Source organism: Ixodes scapularis, unplaced genomic scaffold, assembly GCF_016920785.2.
Source record: "Ixodes scapularis isolate PalLabHiFi unplaced genomic scaffold, ASM1692078v2 PGA_scaffold3__209_contigs__length_174095766, whole genome shotgun sequence".
Classification (NCBI taxonomy): domain Eukaryota; kingdom Metazoa; phylum Arthropoda; class Arachnida; order Ixodida; family Ixodidae; genus Ixodes; species Ixodes scapularis.
The window spans coordinates 62878000-62902200 of record NW_024609868.1 but is presented as its reverse complement, the minus strand read 5'-3'; the positions used below and the strand labels follow the sequence as shown (position 1 = coordinate 62902200).

General features: G+C 45.2%; 1 protein-coding gene across 1 annotated transcript in view; it reads left to right on the top strand.

The window, feature by feature from the left end:
- The first annotated feature begins 6025 nt into the window (after positions 1-6025).
- Positions 6026-24201, top strand: part of LOC120847811 — a 93277-nt gene continuing 75101 nt past the window's right edge. The window contains exon 1 of the mRNA XM_040504279.1: positions 6026-6405. Within this exon, the coding sequence (XP_040360213.1) occupies positions 6026-6405 (380 nt within the window). The remainder of the gene's footprint in view (positions 6406-24201) is intronic.

Genomic DNA, 24201 nt, shown 5'->3' with positions numbered 1-24201 from the left:
AATGCAGATTTATTAAAGCTATCTGGGCCTCGTAATTCGCTAACGTGTTCGTTGCCTCCCCCCACGAGCCAGGTGCGTGAGTTTTGTACGTGAAAGTCAACGTAATGTAAAGTATCAGTCACACTGAAGGTTCATGCATAGTTTTATTTACTCATATATAAACCTTTCCTTGTTTTTGTTCAGTCCATGGATCTTTCTCGTGTATTTCAATAATCACCGGCCCACAAGCTTCAATCATCATGTCTCTCTCTCTTTATATATATATATATATATATATATATATATATATATTTTTGCAGATTGTTTTCAAAAAGAAGCCGTGAAAGCTACACTTATGCGGTTTGTGCGAGTGAGTTATACGCCCAGGGGACATTATGTGTGTGGCTACTCTTTGCAATAAGTCGGCTAATTCATTAAAATTCACTAATTAACTTTTTAATTAGTGAAAATATACATATGGTTCCAATTAGAGACTTGCTGAGCGTCGTCCGAAACCCCTAAATAAGTAATTTTCAGAAAGACTTTCAGCGCGTGAGAAGCGTAGTAGTGCACTAAAGTTATCACTCGTGGAGCAGGTACAAGGCTAGCGGTTGCGGTAAGGCGCCCGCGCAATTTTTCCGTCTCTTATCTAGCCCCAGCTTCGTACCTGAACCACGAGTCGTAACTTTAGTGCACTGCTACGCTTCTCACGCGCTGAAAGTCTTTCTAAAAATTACTGATTTAGCGGTTTTGGATGTCGCTCAGCAAGTTTCTAATGTATTTTCTAGAGTATTTTCACTAATTAAAAATTAATCGCAAAGACTAGCCACCCACATAATGTCCCCCTGGGCGTGTGACTCACTCACAAAAACCGCTGAAGGGTAGCTTTCACGGTTGTTCTAAAACAAATCTGAAAGAATAACAAAAAAAAAATGTTACCTACATCTCTAAGGGGGGGGGGGGGGGGGGGGGGTTCTTAATACAAAGACGTTTTTCCACAAATACCAGGAAAAAAAATGTTTTTTTAATCACAAATATTAAAGGAAAGCATGATATACATACGGGAATATTGTAAAAGAGAAGCACACGCTAACAAGAAGGCATAACTTCGCACGGAAGAAAGTTGTAGCTTTAATATAAAAAGGTAGATGACGTTGAATCGGAAGTTCCTTCGACGCCGTATTCTGGCAGACAATTCCAGTCAAGTATCCATCTCGGAAAAAAAATTTTGAACAATTCCGTTCTGCACCCAACCTCTTTTATTTTCGGTTGATGATCTAGCCTCAATGAACTGTAATCGGAGGTATGCAGATCTTTGTCCTTGTCACTGCCTGCAGGCATAGAAGAGACACAGCGTTGTCTGAGGACATGATGAAACAATAATCTCCGGATTCGCCTGAAGCATGTCCGAAGCACGTCTGCAGAGTTTTTGTACGACCAGTGTGACCATCCTATACGAGGAAAGAAACACGCCTCGGACGGTAGAGAGTTTTAGGGAACCGTATCTGCACACTCGATACGGTGCGATGGGCTCCCGGTATACACTGCGCATATGGGAGACTTCTGTGGAAGCGCATGCGCAGTTCGCACCACACTGGAAGTGCGAAAAGGGTTCTTTAAAACTCTTTAATGTCTGCGCACTGTCTTTTGTACGATGTATTAGCAATGTGACCACGGCCTTAGACTCCCAAGTGGGCCTTCGCTCTGCTGCAGTCCATCGAAGTGATCAGATCGTCTGTTTACGCATTTACCTCAAGACAAAAAGTAAGACCATTGTAATAAGTTAGGACTGGTCTACTTACTCCGAATTATGGAACTAATCATCATGGTTTCAGGGTAGAGAGCGATAAGTTAACGAAACGACAGCTCTGAAGTACAATCATATCGATCCTATTTCCGTCAGGTTCGAAGCCTTATGGCAGTCCAGAGGTGATTTAATTAACCGGGGAAGGCGGAAGCCGGGTTCATAAACAGTATAAACTGCCAGCTGTGCTGAGGACCACGTCTTTATCTATTAATGTTTGGCGCTGCGTCCCTCTCTGGTCTTGCGCCAGCTTCTTGGCACCCTCGTCCGTTCAGCGCTTACCTAATTTCCTGCAGTGCGTACCGTGCAAGCGCGTGTGCCGGCGTTCATTTCGCTAATTTTCCCATTCATGCGCAGCGGCTGCACGCGTACGTGTGGCCTCTGCTTTACTCGTGGAGCATCCGGCGTAGTCGCATGCCTGGGATCGATCAAAACACGGCGCAAGAAAAAAGAAGTAGAAAGTGGTTACGGCGCAGTAACGTATACATCGTCAACAATCGCGTGTAGTCGTTCAGAAAGCGTCCTCGGTTTCGAGCACTAGACGCGATCGTCAAATGGCTGAATGGGAGAGCGACTGCTTTTCCATGTCAAAGGCTCAAGTACGGTCGTACCTATACGCAAACGCCTCTTCATGGGTGATGACATTTTGCCTATTTCGCCGGCTGGTCAATTTGTCTTAAATCATTAAAAAATGCGAGCGCATTTTATAGCGTCTCTCGGCTCAAAGGCTCACAGGCAGGTATGGAGTTAACTACTACTCCATCCTTAAACAGTTTCCTTCAACTTCTCGGCACATTTTCCAAGCTACTCTGTCGTCAAGTTCTTCGGCACTATAGTCTATTCAACTGCTCATGCTCATTTACATGCCTCTCAACACAAAACAGTGGTTTAGGTTCTGGAACTTTCAATAGTTCAAATTGAGCCTTAAAACGAGAAGAGGTCACATTCGATGTGTGGTTATCTGCTCTTCACCCGGGTGTATATTTGTCTCGCGATGATGTTTTACCTACCACGATCTATTTATGTGTTTGATTTAGCATGCATTTGTGTCACGTGATCCAACAAAAGGTCCTTTTCACCCTCAGACAAAGAAAATTCAAGGCACCCTATGAATTGCTTTCCTCCCTGTAACGTTAAAAGTGGGCATTCAGATATATACTGCGGTTCATTACCTTTTGTGTTCGGCTAGTAACCGAATTCTTTATTTAGAGGCATGTTTCTGTTGCATGCCTTCGAGTGGTCATTGGTGTATTTAAAGACTAATCATAAAGTAAAAGTCAAAGATGCACACGAAGAACTACTCTGTTAGTCCAATGTCGGAATGCCGACAGGAAACGCAGTAGGAAGCGCCTGTTACCGTACAGTATGCGCCATTATGAATCAGAACCAACTAGCCCAACTCGTAGTCTTAATACGCGTATTATAAATTATCTGCTTCCCATAAGCTTATCATGTCGTATTACACCTGAGACTGCGGTGGAAAAAATCGGAAGAACTTTCAGTAGAAGGAACGACACAGAGAACAGTTGAGACGTTCTCTGTGTCTGTTCCTTCTACTGAAAGTTCTTCCGAATTCTTCCACCGCAGTCTCAGGTGTAATACGACATGATTAGCTACCACCGGCTCGCCTGCACTCTCACCGTCTTTTCCCATAAGCTTGTTATTTTTGATGAATGCGTTATGATGTGAAACGCCTGTGTTTTACACGTGCCGTTGGTTCAATTAGCCACTGCTTTCTGACTGATATCCCCCCTCCTCCCCCCACTAGCAGATCAGAAAGCCAACGCCGGCTACGTTATATTTTATGTTTTTATTTTCGTTTTATTTACTACACTGTGTCACTGGATTGACGCAATCGTGAAGAACCGTGCTCGCGCTGCAGGTCCCAGGGATCCTGGGTTCCATCTCCAACCTTGCCCGTTTCAATTTGGATGGGCATCGTACTGGCGTGCGATCACGTGTATCATTAGGGAGTTTTCGTAGATCGTTTTCGACGTCCCGCAATGCTCTCTGCAACCCGCTGCGATACGCGAAACTATACAGTCAAGGCCATCGGCGCGCAAGCGCAGTAGCGGCTGCACGCCGATGTATATTTCGTTGGATAATGCAAGAAAGGATATTTTAAACTGAATTAAACTATAACCATAAACCACCTGGTTTTGGGGCATGAAGCTTCGACGGAATGTCGTGACGGCATCGGCCTCCGACGGCAGCGCCACCATATCGGAAGTGCGCTAACTAGTACAGGTTGCTCTAGGCCACAACGTAATACCGAAGGTTTGGTGAAGAAAGCCAAAGCACAGTTGGCCACCTTGGATTCACTCCACTAGCGAATCCCTTCCACTCATTCTTTGACGTCACTGGCGTCAGGGGCTAATGCACTAGCTTGTTCAACGTGGCGCGCGCTGTTTTCAGCGTCGTTCTCGCCGACGGGCACGGGCACCTCGAAGTGACCCGGGTTTACGTCACAGAACTGCGCGGGTATCCGCTTTTGTGCGCGGTAGTTTCTGCGTTACGATATGACAGGCACGTAGCCAGGATTTTATTTCGCTTGCTCTGTTCCGCATGCTTCAAAGCTCTATCGGGTTTGTGCACATGACTGACTCTTGCTAAATGTATTAAAACGTCTCGAAGACCCATACGTTCGGAAGAGAAATACGGGAACGACAGGGATGTCTTTCAGCTGTCTGACATTAGCGCGAGTCATCGCGTGAATTTGGAGCGTGCTCGAGCTGCTGTTCTGGAATGCACCCAGGCTTTATTGCACTCGAGCGGCAGGAGTATCACGTCTACCGGTTTGTGTTTGTAGCTCAGTGTAATAAACGCAGCGTACTCGCACTGGATGCAGGCCAACGGGGATGTCCTTGTTAGGTTGCACAAGCTCGAGTTTAGACGCGCTAGTGCAAAGAAGATTGAAATAAAAACTTACCGACACAACGATTCTTGAGTGATTCACGATATTTTTATCGCATAAGGTACATATGAAAAGCGTCAACGAGCGCCACAGTCATACTTTGCATAGAAGACTAGCTAAGGCGGTGATTTTAATGTTGTAAACAAAACCACAGGCAAGCAGCTGTGCGTTATTATACGACGAAAAATTGAAAGTTGAACAAATTAGTTGGAAAGTAAGCGCATATTACTCTAAACAACACATTAAATCTTAAGAATATTCCATTTGCCTTGTATAAAATAAAGTTGTAAATGTATTTGGCGTTAGCAAGATAAAATACACTCACGTTTCCTCAAGATTAAAAAAACAAAAACAAAAACAAAACAAAAACACTACAACGTGTTTCTTTAAGACGAACGAGATATTGCCGCGCACGCAGGTGACCAAGCAGGCAGCGCGCTCGTGGCATGGGATTCCACTTCCGGGCGCCGAGGCGAACGGACGTGATAATCATGAGCTCCGGCGGAGCGGTGAAAACGGCCGCGTCAGGCCGTGGTACGTCTGGTTTTGAAAACGCTGACGAATATAAGATTATCCTGCCCCAACTGCCTACCGGTTATGTTGTCACCAACGCGGTCTTTTTGCACTGCGACGTAAAAGGACGGCCCTATCGCATTCAAGACTTCCGCCTGGAACTTCAACGGCTGGACTTGCTGAAGGACTTGGCCTCCGCTGGGCCACATCAGATGAATCACGTGTGGCTACTGAGGATGCAGTCACCTGCTGCCAAGCAAAGGTTAGTGGAGGCGCAAGAGCTGAAGATCAAGGGGGGGGGCGGTGCCTCGTCATCGACCCGGCGAATACAGCTGTGAAGCTTAAGCTACACTGGGTCCCGTACGACGTGCCAAACGGCCGCGTGAAGAAGGAGCTGGAGCGCTACGGCGAGGTGTCCGAGGTAGCGAGGGATTTTTTCCGGGAGAAGGGGTTCGAGGCTGTCGAGTCCAACACCCGCAGTGTACGCCTGACCCTCATGGAAGGCTACACGGTAGACAGCCTCCCCCACGAGATGCGCCTGGAAGGTTGTAAGGTCCTGGTCGTGGTGCCTGGCCGTGCTCCGCTCTGTCTTCGGTGCCGTCGTACGGGCCACATTCGCCGAGACTGCCGCGTCCCCCGCTGCTCTGACTGCCACCGCTACGGCCACGACGCAGCAGACTGTGTCAAGACCCGCCTCGATAGCCCGGGACCGCAAGTTGGACGACAACTCAGAATACCTAATGGATGGCGTCGAGGCGGAGGAAGCCGTGGGAGGGTCACCTCCAACCGCCCTGCAACCGGCGGAACAGTGTGAAATGTCTGCAACCAAGGACGACGGTAACCCTGATATAACGTCTCCAGAGAGGAACTCCGAGGCCACGACGGAGGGACCAGCCACCCCCGGCGCAGCGGCCACGAAACACCTACCCGAGGAGCAAGCACGACTCGAAGGTGGACCTTCGGCTGCATCGAGCGGCCTTCCCATCGTTGAGAATAACGACGCACCAGTGGTCGACGGGCAGGACAACGCCATGGACTTCACTCAGACAGTCAAGCGTCCGAGGGAACCTGTGGCTGCGCCAGCTAGCACCTGCGGACCGAACCCCTACACGGTGCCTGTGCCAGGGTCTAAGAAGTCGAAGGTCGCGGTGAAGCCGCGTGTCCCGCCGGACGATCGTCGTCGAAAAGACTCCCTGTGAGTGTATGGCTTTTCCGTCTGTACGTGTCTCTAGCGCTGTGCTTTACCCGAGTTCTTTTACTTCTGTACGCGTGACTTCTCCTTTTTTTTTCCGCTCTTACCTCGCTCTTTGTCTGCCCCACCCCCTTTTTTTTTATTAACCGTTCATGAACCTTGAGCAATCTTTACGTGTAGGCACTTTAAACGTGCGCGGCTTATGTGCCAGGCGTCGCCAATACCAGGTGAACCGTTTGTTTATTGAGAAGGACCTGGACATAGTCGCGGTTCAGGAAACGAAAATGGAAAGCGAGGCTCAGACGGAGAGCATGGTACGGCTTTTTGAAGCGAGGTATGACGTGTGCGTCAGCCACGCTAAGGGGACGTCGGGGGGGTGTCTTTTATTTTTAAAGAAGTCAATGGCGACCGTAGAGCAAGTCATTAGCTGTGATGCGGGGCGCTTTGTTTTGTGCGATTTTTTTGTTTCAAATGTCAAGTTTCGCGTGCTTTGCATTTACGCCCCTACGAAGGCAGATGAACGGTTTTTTTTTTTTCGAGTTCATCGAACAGTATCTGCAATCGGATCGCATCGTTATTTTGTTAGGGGATTTTAACTGTGTTTGTGCAGCGGAAGACAGATCGAACAGTATGCGGTTCAGGGATAACAGTACAGATTTCTTAAATGGCATGGTCGATCGTTGTGATTTGGAAGATGTTGCACTTTGCGCGTCGAGTGGGAGAGAGGTGCAGTATACGCATTTTCAAAACGCCAGTCATGCGCGCTTGGATCGTGCGTACGTTTCACTCGACCTTGTTAGAGCGTGTAGGCAGTATGCGGTCGACCACGTCTCTTTCAGTGACCATGCTCTTGTTTCTTTTAAAATTTGTTCCCCTAAAGAGGCTCCGAAGAAGTTCGTGTGGGGTTTATGGAAGTTTAATACCAAGCTTCTTAAGGACGATTGTTTTTCTAAGGCAGTGCGCCAAAAGCTGGGGGAGTTGGCAAGCGCGAAAGGGGAGGCGTTCGGCGTTAAATGGGAATTATTTAAACAGGAAACGAAGATGGCAGCTATCGAACGCTCCAGTTCCTTGAAGCACGATGAAGAAAAAGAAACGCGTAATTTAAACGAACTTCTTCAGAACTTGGTCCAGGAAGAATGCCTTCCGCCTGGTATCTTTTTTAACGAGATTACTAGTATCAAGAAACGCCTCGAGGTTCTTGATACCGAACGGTATAGGGGGGCTATGGTACGTGCGCGGTTCAAGCGGTTATCGTGCGGTGAGATACCCACGAAAAGGGCGATAGGGGTGGAAAAGACTTACGCCAGTAAGAATGACATCGGCGAGATTTTGTATCAAGGGGTTCTGTCACGCGATAAAAAAGTAATCGAACGGGCTTTTGTCGACTACTATAAAAACCTTTTCAGCTACCGCGCGCCCAAAAAGGATGAGTTTGAAGCCTATTATTTACCGTTAATGCCGCGCCTTTCGGATGAATTGCAGGAAAAGTTGGAACAGCCCATTATGTTATGGGAAGTTGAAAAGGCGATCGACAATTTGCAGATCGGAAAAGCGCCAGGACCGGACGGTTTGGGCGCCGAGTTTTACAAAGAGTTTAAAGAACAACTTGCCCCTTTTTTGCACTGCGTCTTTCGTGAAGCGTACAGACTTAATGTTTTGCCTCCATCGTTTTTATGCACGCACACCATTTTCATACCGAAGAGTGACGACCCTATAAAACTTCGTTTCGTAGGTTCGTACCGCCCGATCACACTAACGAACGTTGATTATAAAATTCTGATGAAGGTCTTAGCGGAACGTTTGCAAAGCGTTATAGGAGTTATCGTCGGCCCACACCAGACGTGTGGAATAAGAGGGAGAAGCATAGTTACAAACATACATGTCGCCCGCAGTATTTTGGAGTGCTGTGACGCTATGGTGCGAAGGGTTGCTATGTTACAGGTAGATTTAGAAAAAGCCTTCGACCGCGTGTCGCACGAAATTCTTTTTTCAATTTTAAGCTATGTTAATTTAGGCTCTGTTCTGTGTAATGGCGTGCGCATGGCGTACAAAAATTCTGCGACTAGACTGGTGGTAAACAAGTCTGTCAGCGAGCGCATTCGGCTTTTTTCTTCAGTGCGACAAGGCTGTCCACTTTCGCCTTTGCTGTTTTGTATTTTTCTTGAGCCGTTTTGTTTAAGTATTATTCGGAGTGAGTTCATCCGGGGGTTTCAGTTACAAGCTACTGAAGTGCGTATTTTGTCGTACGCGGACGATGTGGCGATTTTTTGTGTGGACAAAGAAAGTGTCATCAAAGCCATAGAGCTGTCGGAAATGTTTTGTGACAATACATGTAGTTCTGTTAATTGGGAAAAGTGTTTGGGGTTGTGGCACGGCAATTGGCCTTCAACGCCGGTTGTCTTTGAACGTGTTGTATGGACCGAATCGCCGCCTCGCTATCTTGGGGTTCCCCTCGAGTACTACCGCACCAACGACGAGTATTGGCGCGGTCAAGTTGAAGCTTTACGCGAAAAGGCGACCAAGTTGAAAGGTGGGGGGTTATCAATCTTCGCTCGCGCAGCTGTCTGCAATGCGTTTCTTGCAGCCAAAGTGTGGTACATCTTGCAGGTGCTGCACTGCTCGCGAATCAACGTACAACGTATGCACCGTGTCTTTGCAGTTTTTATTTGGTGCTCTGTATGGGAGCGTACGAGCCGCACTAATCTTTTTCGTAGTCTCAAAGCCGGTGGTCTCGGCCTGTCTCATTTGTTTGTGAGGCAGTTGGTCAGCAGATTTATTTTTCTCCGCGACCAAAAAGACCCTTTTTTGCGAACCATCATTCAAGTTCGGCTAAGCAGAGCGATTCCTAGTTTTGTTGTTTCATCGAGCGAGGACTACAGTGTCTGTGTGCGGGGTTTTTTGAAAGAAGTTGTGGGGGCGTATTGTTTTTTAGTCACTCGTTTCTCGCTTGAATACTTGTCCGAAGTGTCACGTAAACGACTAACGACAGATTTGATTGATGTACTTTTTCCCATTCCCACGTATCGTTTTTTGTATAGTGCAGGCCCAGGGCAGGACGTGTTAAAACGTGTCAAAAGAATGCTGGTGCCCCCGAACGTGAAAACCTTCTTTTTCAAGCTGCACAGTCAGACGCTTCCAGTCAAAGCCTGGTTGGTCGAAAAAGGCCTGCCAGTTGCATGGTCTGACAACTGCATCCTTTGCAAAAAGCAAGAGACCGTTGAACACGTCTTTCTAGACTGTTGGGACGCTGTCTTTTTTTGGGATGTCCTCCAAAGGACCCTCAAAAAAGACCTCCCATTAACGCCACATGGCATACGCTACTTAGCTGTAGAAGATGAAAATGGTGTTCCTTTCGACATGCTCCTGCTGCTCGGCCTGCACAGCATATGGCGATGCCGCATGGCTGTGCGACACGCAGATGTTGATGTGCGTCCTGTTTATAAATACTATGTAGAGCACATGTGCTTCTTGAAGGAAATGTTCAAACCACTGCAACCACCCCCAGAGTGGTTGCCTCTTCTTGATGGGCTCTCTGCCCTCAAGGACTTTTAACAGTTCCCGACGTCAGCCAAGTCGGCTGAGGTCTCTTAGTGTCTTATGTGCGTGTGCATGTTCAACTTGTGCGTTTGACCTACATCATGCAATAAAGAAAAAAAAAAAAGCGCGCTCGTGGCATAACGGTTATCGCGCGTGCCTTCCCCGCAGAAAGCCAGGGTTCGATTCCTGGCCGCGAAGACGCATCTTTGTTAACTTTAACGTAATGTTCTAGTAAATTCGAGAACCGTGTTGCTGATTCTAGGTTAGAATGTTCGACACGTCGAACCTTCTACGCCGATTGTTCTAGAAGCCCACGCGTGTACAAAAGGAACTCCGCGTGGCAAGCCGAAGTCAGTTTCGCCCCAGCGTTCGACTCTGCTGTCACGCCGACTTCGACGCCAGCGACGCTCTACTTTCTTCTGTTCCCTTTTCATTTTTGGGCACAATTTCGCCCCATTAAACGTTTAGTTTCTTCAGATATTATCTCCTCATCACTTTTCATTCATGACAATATGCATCAGGTCTACGTGCAGTCCAACAACAAACGTGTCTGTACCCATCGTCCTAACGCAGCGCCGCGTTCCCCCCCCCCCCCCCCCCCCCCTTTTTTTCCACCCTTGTTATTCTTATTCGTTTAGTGTTCGCCATTGAGACAAGTCCTGTTGCAAAATCTTGGCAATGCGAGCATTTTTTTTTTTTTTTATTTTTGTGTTAAGATGTGAGAATTGTACTGTCGTGTACTCTGCGCTCTGTGCCTTCACTCGGAAAATCGCGTCCCGTCGAAACCAGTGCAAGCTTTCTCTACGCCGATGCCATCCCTCCGTTCGTTTAGCGTTCGCCTTTGTGACCCTTGTGACAAGGAGTGACGCAAATTTGTCATGGTGTACGCGTTTCTTCGTGGTGGTGTCACAATACTCCGGTCGCACCACTATCGATGCGATATGCATGCGCGAAATGGCTCGAGTGATGCCATCGCCGTGCTGTCTCACCGGACTCGGCCTGCTTCCCCCCTCGCCTTAATAAATGAAGGATGCCCAGTGGTATGGCGCCTATAAAGCGATATTTATTTTCCGTGAAGCTGGCGCCCTCGTCGAGTCTGGTCGTTGTGATCAGCCGGGGGTAAATCAGGTCAGCAGCAATTGCCTGGTCCTACCAATGTTACGCATGATCCTACCGTCACTTTTGACTACATGAGGTAGGAAATCCACCAGCATCTCGCCTCGTGCGAGATCAGAGAGTAGCCGCCTCGCGAAGATGTCGTCCCGTTCAAAGAGCAGCGAGGTCGCGACCGAAATGAGGTTGTCGATGACGCTGTATCCGCCAAGTCGCGGAGTAGACGACGCGCTACGTGTTGTCATAGCACGCACGACTCAGCCGGCTCCGCAATCGCCGGTGAAATGTTACATCACTCGGGCACTCTGACTAAGCGAGGTAGTAGCGCGTTGACGCCACCAAGTGTCCATGATCATAACCACGGTACGCTTGGCCCTAGGGAGGCCGATGGCGTCATGGCAAGTCAAGGGCGTGCCGGATATCCAGAGACGCACCACGCTCTTCGAAGGCTGATCATGAAGCGATCGTAAGAATCGAACATCCAAAAAAAAAATAATAATAAAGCCATCTATTTGAAAAACAAGTTTGTGATTGTCAATGGAAATAGAGTTGATCATGTTTAACTTATTTCTGAACGTGAGAGGTATATTTTAAGTTTTGATTCAGAATCCCTTGAAAGATCCTAGGCTAGCGGTCGTGCTCTACTGGCTAAATGTCTCGTCTGCAGTGGGTAACAATGTCGCCATATTCTGGCAGACTAAGCTCCTGCTGTCTAAATGGACTAATCTGTTCTTCTTCTTTTTCTTTCTATATTTCTATAAATTCTACAAACTTAAATACATTCGCTTTAAAATTAAATGCCCATTATTCTTCAGCGAAATTCAGACCGCCGTCTTTATCAATCTGTGTAGCGTTATGTAAGGTGCTGGAGCGGAAGCAGAACTGATCGGCTAACGGCTTGGTTCGCGCAAGCGCACACGTGAGGAAACCGCATTGCAAGCCCGCGCGCTCGCACTTAAGCCTCTTACAACGCTGCACAAAGTCAGGGTTGTGAGTACAGCGTGTCTAAAAAAAAACATTTACAAGGTTTTTTGTTTTTGTTTTTTCCACAAAATAAAGCTACGCATTGCCGAACGCTCATTATCCACCCAAAGTCGCGCTATAGCGGCCCGATCGGATCAGATGCAAAAGTTTTAGAACTACCTAGACGTTATGTCGTTAAAAAGTGCTCTTTCTTAAATGCTCAATGCGAACACGGGGCCCGTTTTCGCCCTTCATTCGTTTTAGGTGCCATAGACATCGATGTATTCGAAAAATCCGTCGGCCACCATTTTTCCGTTGCAAATTTCGGAACATAATGTATAACTTTTGAATAATATAAAGGTCAGTGTTGAAACTTAGGCACTTGGTTCGGACCGGTAGCCCTACATTTGGGGGAAAATAATCTTTCGGCGATGCGGAGTTTCTTTTTGCGGTGAAAAAACCTGTGAATTATTTTGGGTGACACTTTGTATATTGCTAGCCACTGGATTATAATTAACCTTTGTTCGTGAAATGATTAAAACAGAAACTGTGCCAATAAACATGGAAGTAACTGGCATTGAAGTTTTTTTTGTTTTTTTTTTATTTACTTAAACAATATTTTAAATCGTTATTAGGAGCGGTTACAAAAAATAGCGTTACAAGCTTAACTGAAAAAGCATCACCCTAAATTCTTAGAACAACCTTGTCAGAAGCGTTTTCAGGCAAATAATTTTGCAAATATTTGTACCGAAAATTCCGAGACTCGCAACAAGACAGCGTCATCTCTTCATTCTGGTCGGAAATGTTCTCCCGGTTATTCGTCTGCCAAGGTGACGAGCGAAATTGAAAAGCTGAGATGCCAGCGCATCTCAGCTTGTGAAGGCAGGTTGTTTGAAGGTTGAGAAACGAAAGTATTTGGACGACATTTGTTTATATCTACTTATTCATAGTAACAAAATCAAGCATGCTCAACACTATATGTCGCTGGCACCTAATGTATTCTGCGGTGCTGGTGTACCATTACCAAAACAAAAGAGAAAAAGTAAGTAAAAAAAGACACCAGCATTGTAGAGGAAACCACCACGTAGGTGTTGGTTTATTCTACACTGTAGCATAAAACCGTACTTTTATAGCGTTTGTATTTAAGGGGCAACGCCGGTCGAAAACGAAACCAAAATAAATGACTGGTATCGCTTTAGTGGCACGAGACATGATCACAGCCAAAATATTACGTCAAAGTAAAGCCGGTAATCTTCTAAAAGCGATTTTCAAAATGCGATCAGCTGCTCTTTAGCGCGCGGCAAGCGGGATAGCCTTTAGTCAAAGAACATTGGTGTAGCACCCTCGTGACGTCACGTTGCAGTGGCGTTGTGATTGAATGGCTGTACCGCGTACCGCAGAACTTCGGTGACGCCACGTCGCGGTCGTACTGCTGATGATCAGTGTTGCCATCCCTCTAGCAGATAGTTTCGCTTTTGCCGTAGCTGCCCGAGACCAAGCTTTCAGTCGTGATATTTATAAAACTACACAGAAAATCTACAATAAAAAAAAAATACCTTGTGGTTCAGGGACACTTCTTTAGCCGAAAACTGCCGTAATCTCAAATTCAAAAATATTGACCGGAGTTGCATTTTAAGAAAATTCTGTAAAAATATAAAGCTGGTAGTTCGTACACTGTATAGATCTGTATCGGACAAACCTAATACTAGCCTGGAAGGACAATTAAACAAATTCTCAACACGCACATATGAGGTTTAACCCTTCCGCTATTCGATTAATGTTAATCTGAATAACAAAAACCGATTTTGCTAGCAGTCCATAATAGTTACATCTATTTTATTCCGTATTAGTCTGTTGCGCGCACTCGTACCTCTTAGACACTTGCTGTCTAGATCGCGAGTGATTTGCTATCGCTTGTGACAACTCCAGTCATCTTCTTTCTAATTCAGCGGTTCCCCCTTCACCTGTTTTTTTTTTTTTTTTTTTTTTTGTACGCCTTTAATGCGCATGTTGAGCAGACTTGACTCTTTTCGTGCTTTGATCAGAAAATATTTTGGAAGCTTTGGTTGGAGTTATGTTTAGCCGATTATATGTTTGCGAAATTTCCTGGGATTTCCCGTTTCTAGTTTGTATCTTAGCGCGATACTTCAGTCAACATTACTTCAGTCAACGAAAGACCCTAATCTAACCAATGTCAATACCAAGTGCGGGGTACATATTGCCATTAGACCCTGCTTTTATGATTCCAACCCCGAGGATAAAAAACACCTCGGGGAAACGGACACCCATTCGAGCGCCGAAAGGCCTAATGTCTGGGTACTGCTGTTTTCAAAGTAGGGCGTTGAGGGATGACCCCCCCCCCCCCCTTTTTTTTTTTTGTGACGTCAGAGAAAGGGTTCGTCCTTATTGATCGACGTGGGGAATTCGTTTGCCCCTTAAGTATTTGGAGTAGGTTATGACGATAATTCAGTTAATGCAAAGGTACAAGCGAGCTGCACAAGAATAACGATAATAATCCCTGGAGAAGGGGAACAAAGAGTGCGAAGGGCAAACACAAATCTCCAAACACAGCCAGTTGTCGTTGGCGAGTGTCTCATGCGTTTCCTCTGAAAAATGATATAACGATTGCAGCGAAAGCTTCCAAAGCAGGATTATCGCTTCCTTCCCTCAATAAATATCAAGATAATTGCATTCCCTTTCGTGCGTTTCGAAAACAAGCGATTATTCGAGTCCTCGAAAACAAACGATTATCGTTTGCTTCCGAGGACTGACATTTTAGTTATTTCGTTTAAAGAGACTCTCAATCCTGACCCACGACAACAAAAGGACGGTTAAAGGCGCCATTTCGCTTCCTTTTTTTTTTTTTTTTTTTGCTTAACAATACTTCATTTAACTTGATCCCGTTTAATCACTTTGTTGCGATTCGATCGGATACGGTGGCAGGTCGACGAGACGGAAGGAATCCTTTAATTCAGTCTAACAGTCATCGAACCACGGGCAGCTATGTACCGTTCAGCCAATGTTGCAGGCGCTACCAAAAAAAAAGGAACAAAATACGGTACTCTTTACTTAAAAATAAAAGAAGCGCGTTACCGACCTACGTCACCTATAAAAAAAAACAAAAAGAAAACGTTACCTTACCTTTACGGTTAAAAAATGACGCACGTTACTTTTCGGTTACTTTTTTAATTATGAACTAACTTATTTTACTATTTTTGACGTTACAGGTATGCGTAAGCGCAATATTTCAAGAAACATCATACCCATTCAGAAACTGAACATAATTACCTTATCATTTTGCGCCATTCCCACTAAATACTCGCGAAAAAAGATACAAAAAGGTGCGAAAATCTTAAACATTTATTTGATTTTGCGCCTAGAAACACTAAAATTATTGAAGTGTAATTTTTCTTAAGTCTTTGGAAGAATATCTAACGAGTGACGTAACTACGTTGAACGTTACTCGAAACAAGTAACGTAATTACGTTACCCGTTACTCTCTTGAAAAAGTAACGAGTACGTTACAACGTTACAGAAAAAAGTAACCGGTTACCGGTAACGCCGTTACTTGTAACGCGTTAACGTTCAAATTGCGTTCAGTCAATGCCAAGCCGGCTGGATCGTCACGTGCTCACACGGCTATCTCAGGATATACTCCAATGTGACGTCCAGCTCTCTGTTCAACTTGAAAATTGGCAGACGCAAATCCTTCGTAACTTCCGTTTTCTGGCCCTGCATAATCACTAATACGATGAGAACAGCAGGAATGTATTTGAGTTGACCCGCCTTCAGCCCGATCTTCCTACCTTCGATAATGCTTCGGCGTCTCGTGAGCCTCGAGCGTGCAGTGTGCACCCAAAGCACGACGGAAGGCATCGAACGCGCGCTGGAGGTCTGGCATCAGAAGGAGGCGCCCTGCCGTTTTCTCATCCTGCCAGGGATTCTAGTTCTCTTAAATATTTTCAATATCAAGACCGTTGCTTCGTTCGTTACTTTATTTGTTTTAAAACATAAAATGCTTTTGTAGGGATCCCCTGCAATCCCAATGTCTTGTTTGTCCGTCGGTCCGTCTGTCCGCTCGTTCGTATATTTCCCGCTAAATTTAGCGGGGAACTAGACGTCACGCGAGCTGGCGCTATGTGACTTATACGCCAATTACATCTTCCCCGCTGAATTTAGCGAGGAACTGTACCACGTGACCTATGCACTAAGTCAGTATCCCAACTAAATTTATAGGGGGAATTCGCGTAACGTGACCTCACGTCACTTGCCCTATACTCCCATTTATTTAGGCGCTAGCGGGGTATTGACGTGACGTTATTTATACCTATGCACCGCTCGTTTCCCTGCAAAATCTTAGCAGGGAGAATGATAAAAACCTAGATCCTTCTACAATCCTGCAAATGACTGTCTTCGCAACACATTTAATTTCTAGATAAAAATCGCTGCCATTCTTTTCTCATATATATATATATATATATATATATATATATATATATATATATATATATATATATATATATATATATATATATATATATCTCGAATTTGCATATTGTGGGGACCACACGTTCTTCGCGAGTAACTCTGTGTCTGTTCATTGTCGCACTTGGGTCAGAAGAGAGTTATAATCTTGACGGGCGTTGAAACGAAAGATGATTAGTTTGTTTTCCCTTCTCTTACCATAATTATCTCAGCCTACACAGTAACGCTCACGCCCCAGGCTAAGATCTCGAGCTCGATAAACGGGGAGGGCGCAGAAGCAGCACGGCATTAGGTAATTAAAAAAAAAAAAAAAACACTTCCGCGGAGCGGTGAAAAACAAGAAAACTACTCTGGTTGATTTGGCGATAATTAACCGTATCGCTAATTTCTCCGTATACCTTTTGCCTTCTCTTCGCTGAAAAGCACGCTAAGATCCGTTTTAAAAGCTTCCGGCAATATTGGACTAAAACTTGGGTTTGGGCGAGTTGGTTCATACTAATTTAAAAGGTTAAAAAGTGCAAACAAAACAGGGACAATGAAGGACAATAGCACCCGTCCTGTCGTCTTTGTGCCTTTATTGTCCTTGTTTTGTTTGCGCTTTTGAACATTTTTTTTATATATTCCAGCTATACTCCGTTTCACCTTGCGTTGCACCGCAATGGATGCTACAAGCCGTCGCAACCAGTCCAGCGCTGTTAACCTGTCACGTGACTACGAGCTGCCTGCGAGCTGTTGCACCTTTCTCGAAGGTCATGTGATACACACATGGTATTGGAGTGGATACGTATTGGATTAAAAACAACGCCTCGCAGCGTCCTCTGTTGTTCATCGTAGGCAACGACGCAGGCATTGCGCGAGACAACTCACAAAACACACGTTTGGTTTTTCTCTGGAAAGCTCTAGCAACGTCACTAATAATCAATGAAAACACTAAGGCCACAGCACCTCGTTCTAATGCTTACAACTATGCAAGACCATCTAATGACCGTCGACGCTTATCATGCGTGTTCTCGTCGCTATGAGAAGCGTGGGTATGAAAGCTAAAAGTGGCACAGCGGACGCAAAGGTTATTTTTCTTTCCTATTTAATAATAGGGCAGTGGTTGCTACGCAGCTTGAATGAAACATGACACGAACGAAAACTCGCGTGACATATATATGTATAAAAGTCTTTTCGATCGTGTCCGCTTTCTTATATATATATATATATATATATATATATATAAGGTAAATATGAAAACAATGGACCGGGAAAAGTTAATAAGTGAAAGAGGCGTACTGTCGGAGTTACTAATTCGAAGTTTATTACGACGTTTCGAGCGGGGACCGCTCTTCATCAGGTAGCGAGTATACAGCTCGCGAATGTTTATATACCCCTAAGAAGAAATTAGAGGGAGTAAAGTGCCGTAGAAAATGGAAACAGCGTTGACAAAACAGATAGATTACACAGAAAGGAGAGGGCACCAAAACCTGACAATCATCAAAAAAAAAAAAAAAAATCGGTTTGCAAAAAAAAGATTATTTACGCTCGCGCAAAAAAAAAAAAAAAAAAAAGTTGTTGGTGGAGAGATTATTTCCTCTCACACAAAAAAATAAAAAAATAAAAATAAATTTACTCCCTCTAATTTCTTCTTAGGGGTATATAAACATTCGCGAGCTGTATACTCGCTACCTGATGAAGAGCGGTCCCCGCTCGAAACGTCGTAATAAACTTCGAATTAGTAACTCCGACAGTACGCATCTTTCACTATATATATATATATATATATATATATATAGACGGAAATAGTATACAGTGTGTTATTTAACTTTTTTTTATTACTCCTGGGTTTTATTGCCGCACTGTTCATTTCGATCAATAGCTGTGTGCGGTCATGTAATCGCTACTGTGTGTTACACGTTAAAAACCTAAGGTTAATAATCGTGCTACAATGTATATATTCTCCATCTATATGGCGGAAACAACAGGGTCTATTTTAAAGGAACCGTGAAATCATATTGGCATCGAATTTTTCTAACTAGCTAATGAGATTTGAATTCAATCAGGACTGCGGGGTAGGGTCTTTAGATTTGCTTGAAACAAAATATACAGCAATATTCAAAACGAAGAAGCGGATCTAAAATGTGTATTTAAATCAAACTGTAAAATTCAGAAACAAATTCCACACATCACTGGGAAGAGGAAGGTTCGAAGAATTTGAAAGCCCGCCAACCTATGCCTGCTACTTTTCAGGATCTGAAATATTAAATTGTTGAAACTGCATTCAAACACTAGTGACCAGCTGACTAGTGTGTGGCAGGAAATTTATTACCGTTCTATTGTTTGTCGCGCAACAGTCAACATGCGTTGACTGTTGCTTTTGTTGTTGTTGTTGTTCTAGAAAGTGCGTGTTCATTCTCGCCCCAAGCGCGCTACGCTCGAACGTTCCCCGCCGAATCTTCGATATAGTGACTCATTCTAGATAAGAGGCCGCCCGCGACCTTGTCGAGTCAGTCTCGCCTCTGCGCTCGATCCTGCGGTTTCGCCGACATTGACGCCCGCGACGATCTGCTGTTTTCTTTTGTACCCTTTTATTTTTGGCACAAGTTCGCCACATTAAACGTTTATTTCTTCTTGTTCATTTTCTGTTTTCTTTTGGTCACCACCCGTGACAATAGTTTCCAATAAAAAGTCTGAAATGTCACAAAGCAGACTTTGTAAAAATCTTAACTGTTTTCTACACTTCAGCCGTTATTTGGAAAATATAGACTTCAATGAAAATACCAATATGTACATAAAAAATAAGAAATGTTAAGGACTGTTTTAGCGTAAAACAGCTAATTTTTATTCTTTTCGTATATATTGTAAAATGCTCCCTCGCAGCCCATAGCAAATTTGCCTCCAATTCAGATTGTTGTAGCAAACGACTTTTAACTCTGACACGAAACAGCTATGAATGCGTAGATATAAAAATAAACTAGCAGGTGGTATAAATGTTCACAACTGTAATATCGATTAAATATTATATCTCGCTTTAAATTTGTTGGCAGCAAATCTCGCGAGATATTTGTTGTCTTACGAACTCAAATTCCTTTTAGATGTTTTTTATTCGTTTCCCGAAAAGTGGACATGAATGAATAAAAACACTGTTTGATTAGTTTAGTTTGTTCTAAAAACAACCAATTAAATAAGGTGATTTTAGTCGTGTGCCGATACCTCCGGTTCTAGTATGCTGGATTCACCGTAACGTTGCTAGTTCGACTAGAAAAAAACAAATGTCATAGAAGACCCCTTAATCGCGAAGTAAAGCAAGATATACCATTCTCAGGTTCCTAAGACTATTCTTAAAAAGCTTCAAGGATATATTTTCTTCTTCTTTTATTTTTTTTTTATTTAAAGAGACAATAGGTGTTTAATTGAAAACAGCGAGGTCAATCAACGCCTTGAGCCTGCTTGCTACGTTGTGAGAGGGATAAGAAAAAAATAACAATATAGGTTACTATAGACAAGCAGTTCGGTTCAGTATGGTCGCCTATTAGCTCAAACGCTTATAGAGTGCTCAACGAAACGCAAAAAGACCAGCAGAGCGCTTGGCCTCGCTAGATTAACTGCATATTCACCGCTTGTTGAGCATCTACAGTTTTTCTAGTATAGAGTAACCGTATGGCTCCGCCTTTTAATTTCTCAAGACATCGCTAGACTAACTGTATATGCGCGAGGACCCGCGCACCGCTGGTCCGTTTCGTTTCGTTGAGCGCTGAACTCCTCTGGCAGAGAGGGGAGTCCGTTTTATTACGCGTAATAACTAACGTGCCGAGGCAAATTTAATTTAAAAAATAAACAAATGGTGCCATCCAAGCGAGCACTAAGTATACGCACGTACAATCAAAACACCTCGATTTAAACTTCGAGCAACAGCTTTGATTCGTGCCTAGAAAACGATCAGACCGCTTACGTGACCCAGCTGCAATCAGTGACAACTTATGAAACACGGAGAGTGGTAAGTCTCGGACATTTTACATCATCACCCGAAGCCGACGAGGCTGCGGAATTAGCCGGAAAAGCGAAACCGCCAGAAGACGAATCGCTATATATAAATTCTTCTTTTGGCGGTTTTTGTTTTTTTTTAGCTAATTTTGCAGTTTTGTCGGCTTCGGGTGATGATGTAAAATGTCCGAGACTTACCACTCTCTGCGTTTCATAAGTTGTCATTGATTAAATGCTCACGCTAGCTGTCTGATCGTTCTCAGCTCAAGAAATAAGCAAGTTTTGTGCGTTACTTATACGCCGCGTGAAGTAGTTAGTACAAGATTTGGACTTCGGAGGAAAAATGCAGTGCTTTTTGGCATTCGAAACGAGTACGTCTTGATAGGATAACATACTGTATTTACTCTAAAATTCACTTACGTATATCTTGACTAGGGTCACTGTATCGGTTCCCAGAGTAACGAAATTTTGAAGGTTCGTTTTAGAACCGCGGCGCGGCGCTGAAACCGAAACCATAGCGCCGCCATCTTGGGTCCACGTGTCGACGGGGGTATGAGGGCAGCAGTGACATGCGTTGAAGCGTGTTGAAAGAGCTTTATTTAAACTGGTCGATGCGCTATACAAAAGCTTCTGTGGTGCTCTGAGTAGCTTCCGTAGATAATTAACATTACATTACATATTTTGCTCTTTGACCCTTTTTTGCTTGGTTGCGATGACAAGTCCGGCGCCAAGAATCGTAGGGACTGCGCTCTGATTGAGGAGCTTTCTGCCATCGCCTCTGTGCGTTTCCAATTGAGACTCTTCGAAGTGATCCTAGAAGTCATTGCAATAAAACGACGCAACATGTTGAGGCAATCTGAACGGAAAACACTGCGATCTAAATGCTATTCAGAACCATTTCACGAAACTATGAAAGCAGCGATTATATAAACTGCATGAAAGATTTCTTCCCAGAGTCACAAGGACCCGCTTTCGCTCGGTACGTCACTCTAACGTGATGCAACCGCGTGCATGCGACCTTCGATGGATTAGCTAAGTTTGCTAAACATCTAAAATTGAGCGACGCGATATGCGACAGCAAGAGATCCGACCCAACACCGGTTTAAGCTTAGCCCGTCGCTTACCAAATCGCAAGAGCGTCGCTCGTGCGAAACCGAACGCAGTTAACGCCTGTTCAACTGCGAGGCAACGAGCGACGCGGAATGAATCAGTTGTGATCGGCACTCGCCTCACAAAGCTTGCTTGTTGCAGTGGGCTCGAAATATTTCCGTTTTACTATAACCAGGGGGGCTATGTGGCGCTTTTTGCACTCCCAGGAGACTATAGCCGCCTCGGTGGCTCCGAGGCGAGAGCGCCGGCCTACGGATCCCCAGGTGGCGGGTTCGAATCCCGATCGAGGTGCCCGCAATGTGACGGAGGCTTATTGCGGAGAAGGCGCCGTGTAACCGAGGTTTCGGTTGCACGTCAAAAGATCCCCAGGTGGTCGAAATTAATCCTCAGTCCTCTGCTGAGACGTACCAGATGCCCGTCGTAAGTTTGGCACGTAAAACCCCCAAATTTGACTTTTTTGAGACTAGGGAGAAGGAAGTGACGTCAACAACGCAGCAAATGCAGATTGGATGTTGATTTTGTTTCTTCTGTCAACATCCAATCTGCGTTTGCTCTAGTCGTTGACGTCACTTCCTTCTTCCAGGTCTCCTGGGAGTGAAAAAAGCGCAACATAGCACCCCAGCCAAGCCTTCTTCCTCCGTCTTGCAGTTGCGTTCTTTCCAAAGGGGATCCGGAAGAGTCTCTTTCCATCCTCCGACCTGCTGCTGCACCCAAAAGCGCAACAAGCAGGCGTTGTGCCACTAAGTACACAACCTCCTTGCTTTTGACGTCGGTAACCGCGTGGAAAAGATGGCGCGCAGCAGAGCGTGCGTGTGTGCGGCTGTTTGCAGGACCCACGATGGTGGCAATTAGAGCCTCTTGAAGCGCTGATGGAGGTGAATCTAGAGGTGCTTCTGTCAAGTGATCGCTACCGCTCAATGATGCTCACCAATCCAAAACATGCTCGGCAAGAATAAGTATGTTGTCGTCAAAACGCAAAAAGAAAAGGAATGCGTTACTTTGGGAACCCGTATACAGTGACTCTAATTTTGACTCTATACACAAGAAAGGAAATTAGAAATGCTCTGCGAAAAGGCGGACTATTTTTTTCTAAATTTGTCTGTGATTAGAGGGATCGCCGGTTTTGGGAAGTATATTTTAAGCACGTTATACTGAAAGTACTACTTCAAGTAGGTTTTGAAAACTTCTCCTTCTACTTTACTTGAAGTACATTATCTGAGTATGTATTTGTACTTCACTTAAAGTTTCTTTTTTTTACAGCTACTTTTTGGGGAAATCACAGCTCCTGACTTTAATGTACATTCCCCAAATTTGAAAACAAACAATCGGCGTATCGTCATGTGAAAATGCGCTATCGTCTTCCAAAACGTCATCTAGTCATTTTGTTGCGTGCGATAAAGGCGGCTTCGAGACCTATACGAATAAAATTCCTTATGAGCGGATTGTGTACAGTTCGATCTTCAACGAGGGTAAAACAACTACTTTGTGTACAGTACACTTGACTCTACCCAATATTGGCCGCTATTTCTAAAAAAAAACAGATGCACCTACGATTACCCCTGGGGCAATGCATACCAGTTTAAAAACACTGCGGATACGGGAATGGAAGGCAATCATAAAAGACTGTGTCAAAATGTACTCGTATATTACTTTGAATCAGGGAAGCCGAACGCGGACGCAGCAGAAACTTGGGCGCGAGTCGTGCCCAATCTGTTCCCCGGCGCTCAATCAAGAAAGGTGAAGCAAAGAATCCACTGCGCGTGCCTTGTGTTGGTAGACACAGAACTTCGGGGAAAACAAGCCAGACGTAGCGCTCCCTGTAGTTCGATCTCTCGTCAATACTCGTTTCAGCTCAAGTACAGACACAGTTGACGCTACGAAGTAATGCGACCAATGAACGAGCATCAAAAGCGCAAGTCACTAGATGTTCCCTGTGATTGATTGGTCCTGCCGTAGCCTCCTCTATACTCACAAAGCCAGGCAGTTCGACGACGGAGCCATAAAGTGCCCGGTCGCAGGTTTGGAGCGCGAGGATCTGGTAGCACAGAGCATCAAAGAGCCCTTTCTACGAGAACCTAGAGTTCCTAGATATGCTCCTTCGAAGGGGGAGCAGAGTTGTGCATTTGTTTTCCCCGCGCCGCCACTCCGCTATTCGCCGAGATCGACCACGTGAGGAGCAAAGCATCCAGCGCCGTGCAAGAAAGCCACCGCTACGGCCGCTCCGCCGACGTTGCACGCGTCCCGGCGTATGTTCCCCTCCTTTCACCTCCTTCTCCTCCTTTTCTGTTTTCCATGCGCGGCGCCGCTTATCGCCAACTTTAGTCACGTGACGAGCAAAGCATCCAAGGGCGTGCAGGAAAGCCGGCGCTACGGCCACCCGCCAAGGTTGAATGCGCAACTCTGCTACCGTAGGTAGCTATACACGTTTGCAAGTCCGGCTTCAGGGCGCTGCCATCTTGCCTGTCTGGGGTGCGCTTGGACCAGTCATAATCCGATTACGAAGCCTTGCTAAGGCGTCGTAATCGGATTATGGCCGCTCCCGAGAGCGCACCCCACTAAGGAAGATGGCGGCGCCTTGAGACCGGACTTGCAAACGTGTATACAGGAACGCTAGGGGAACCAGGA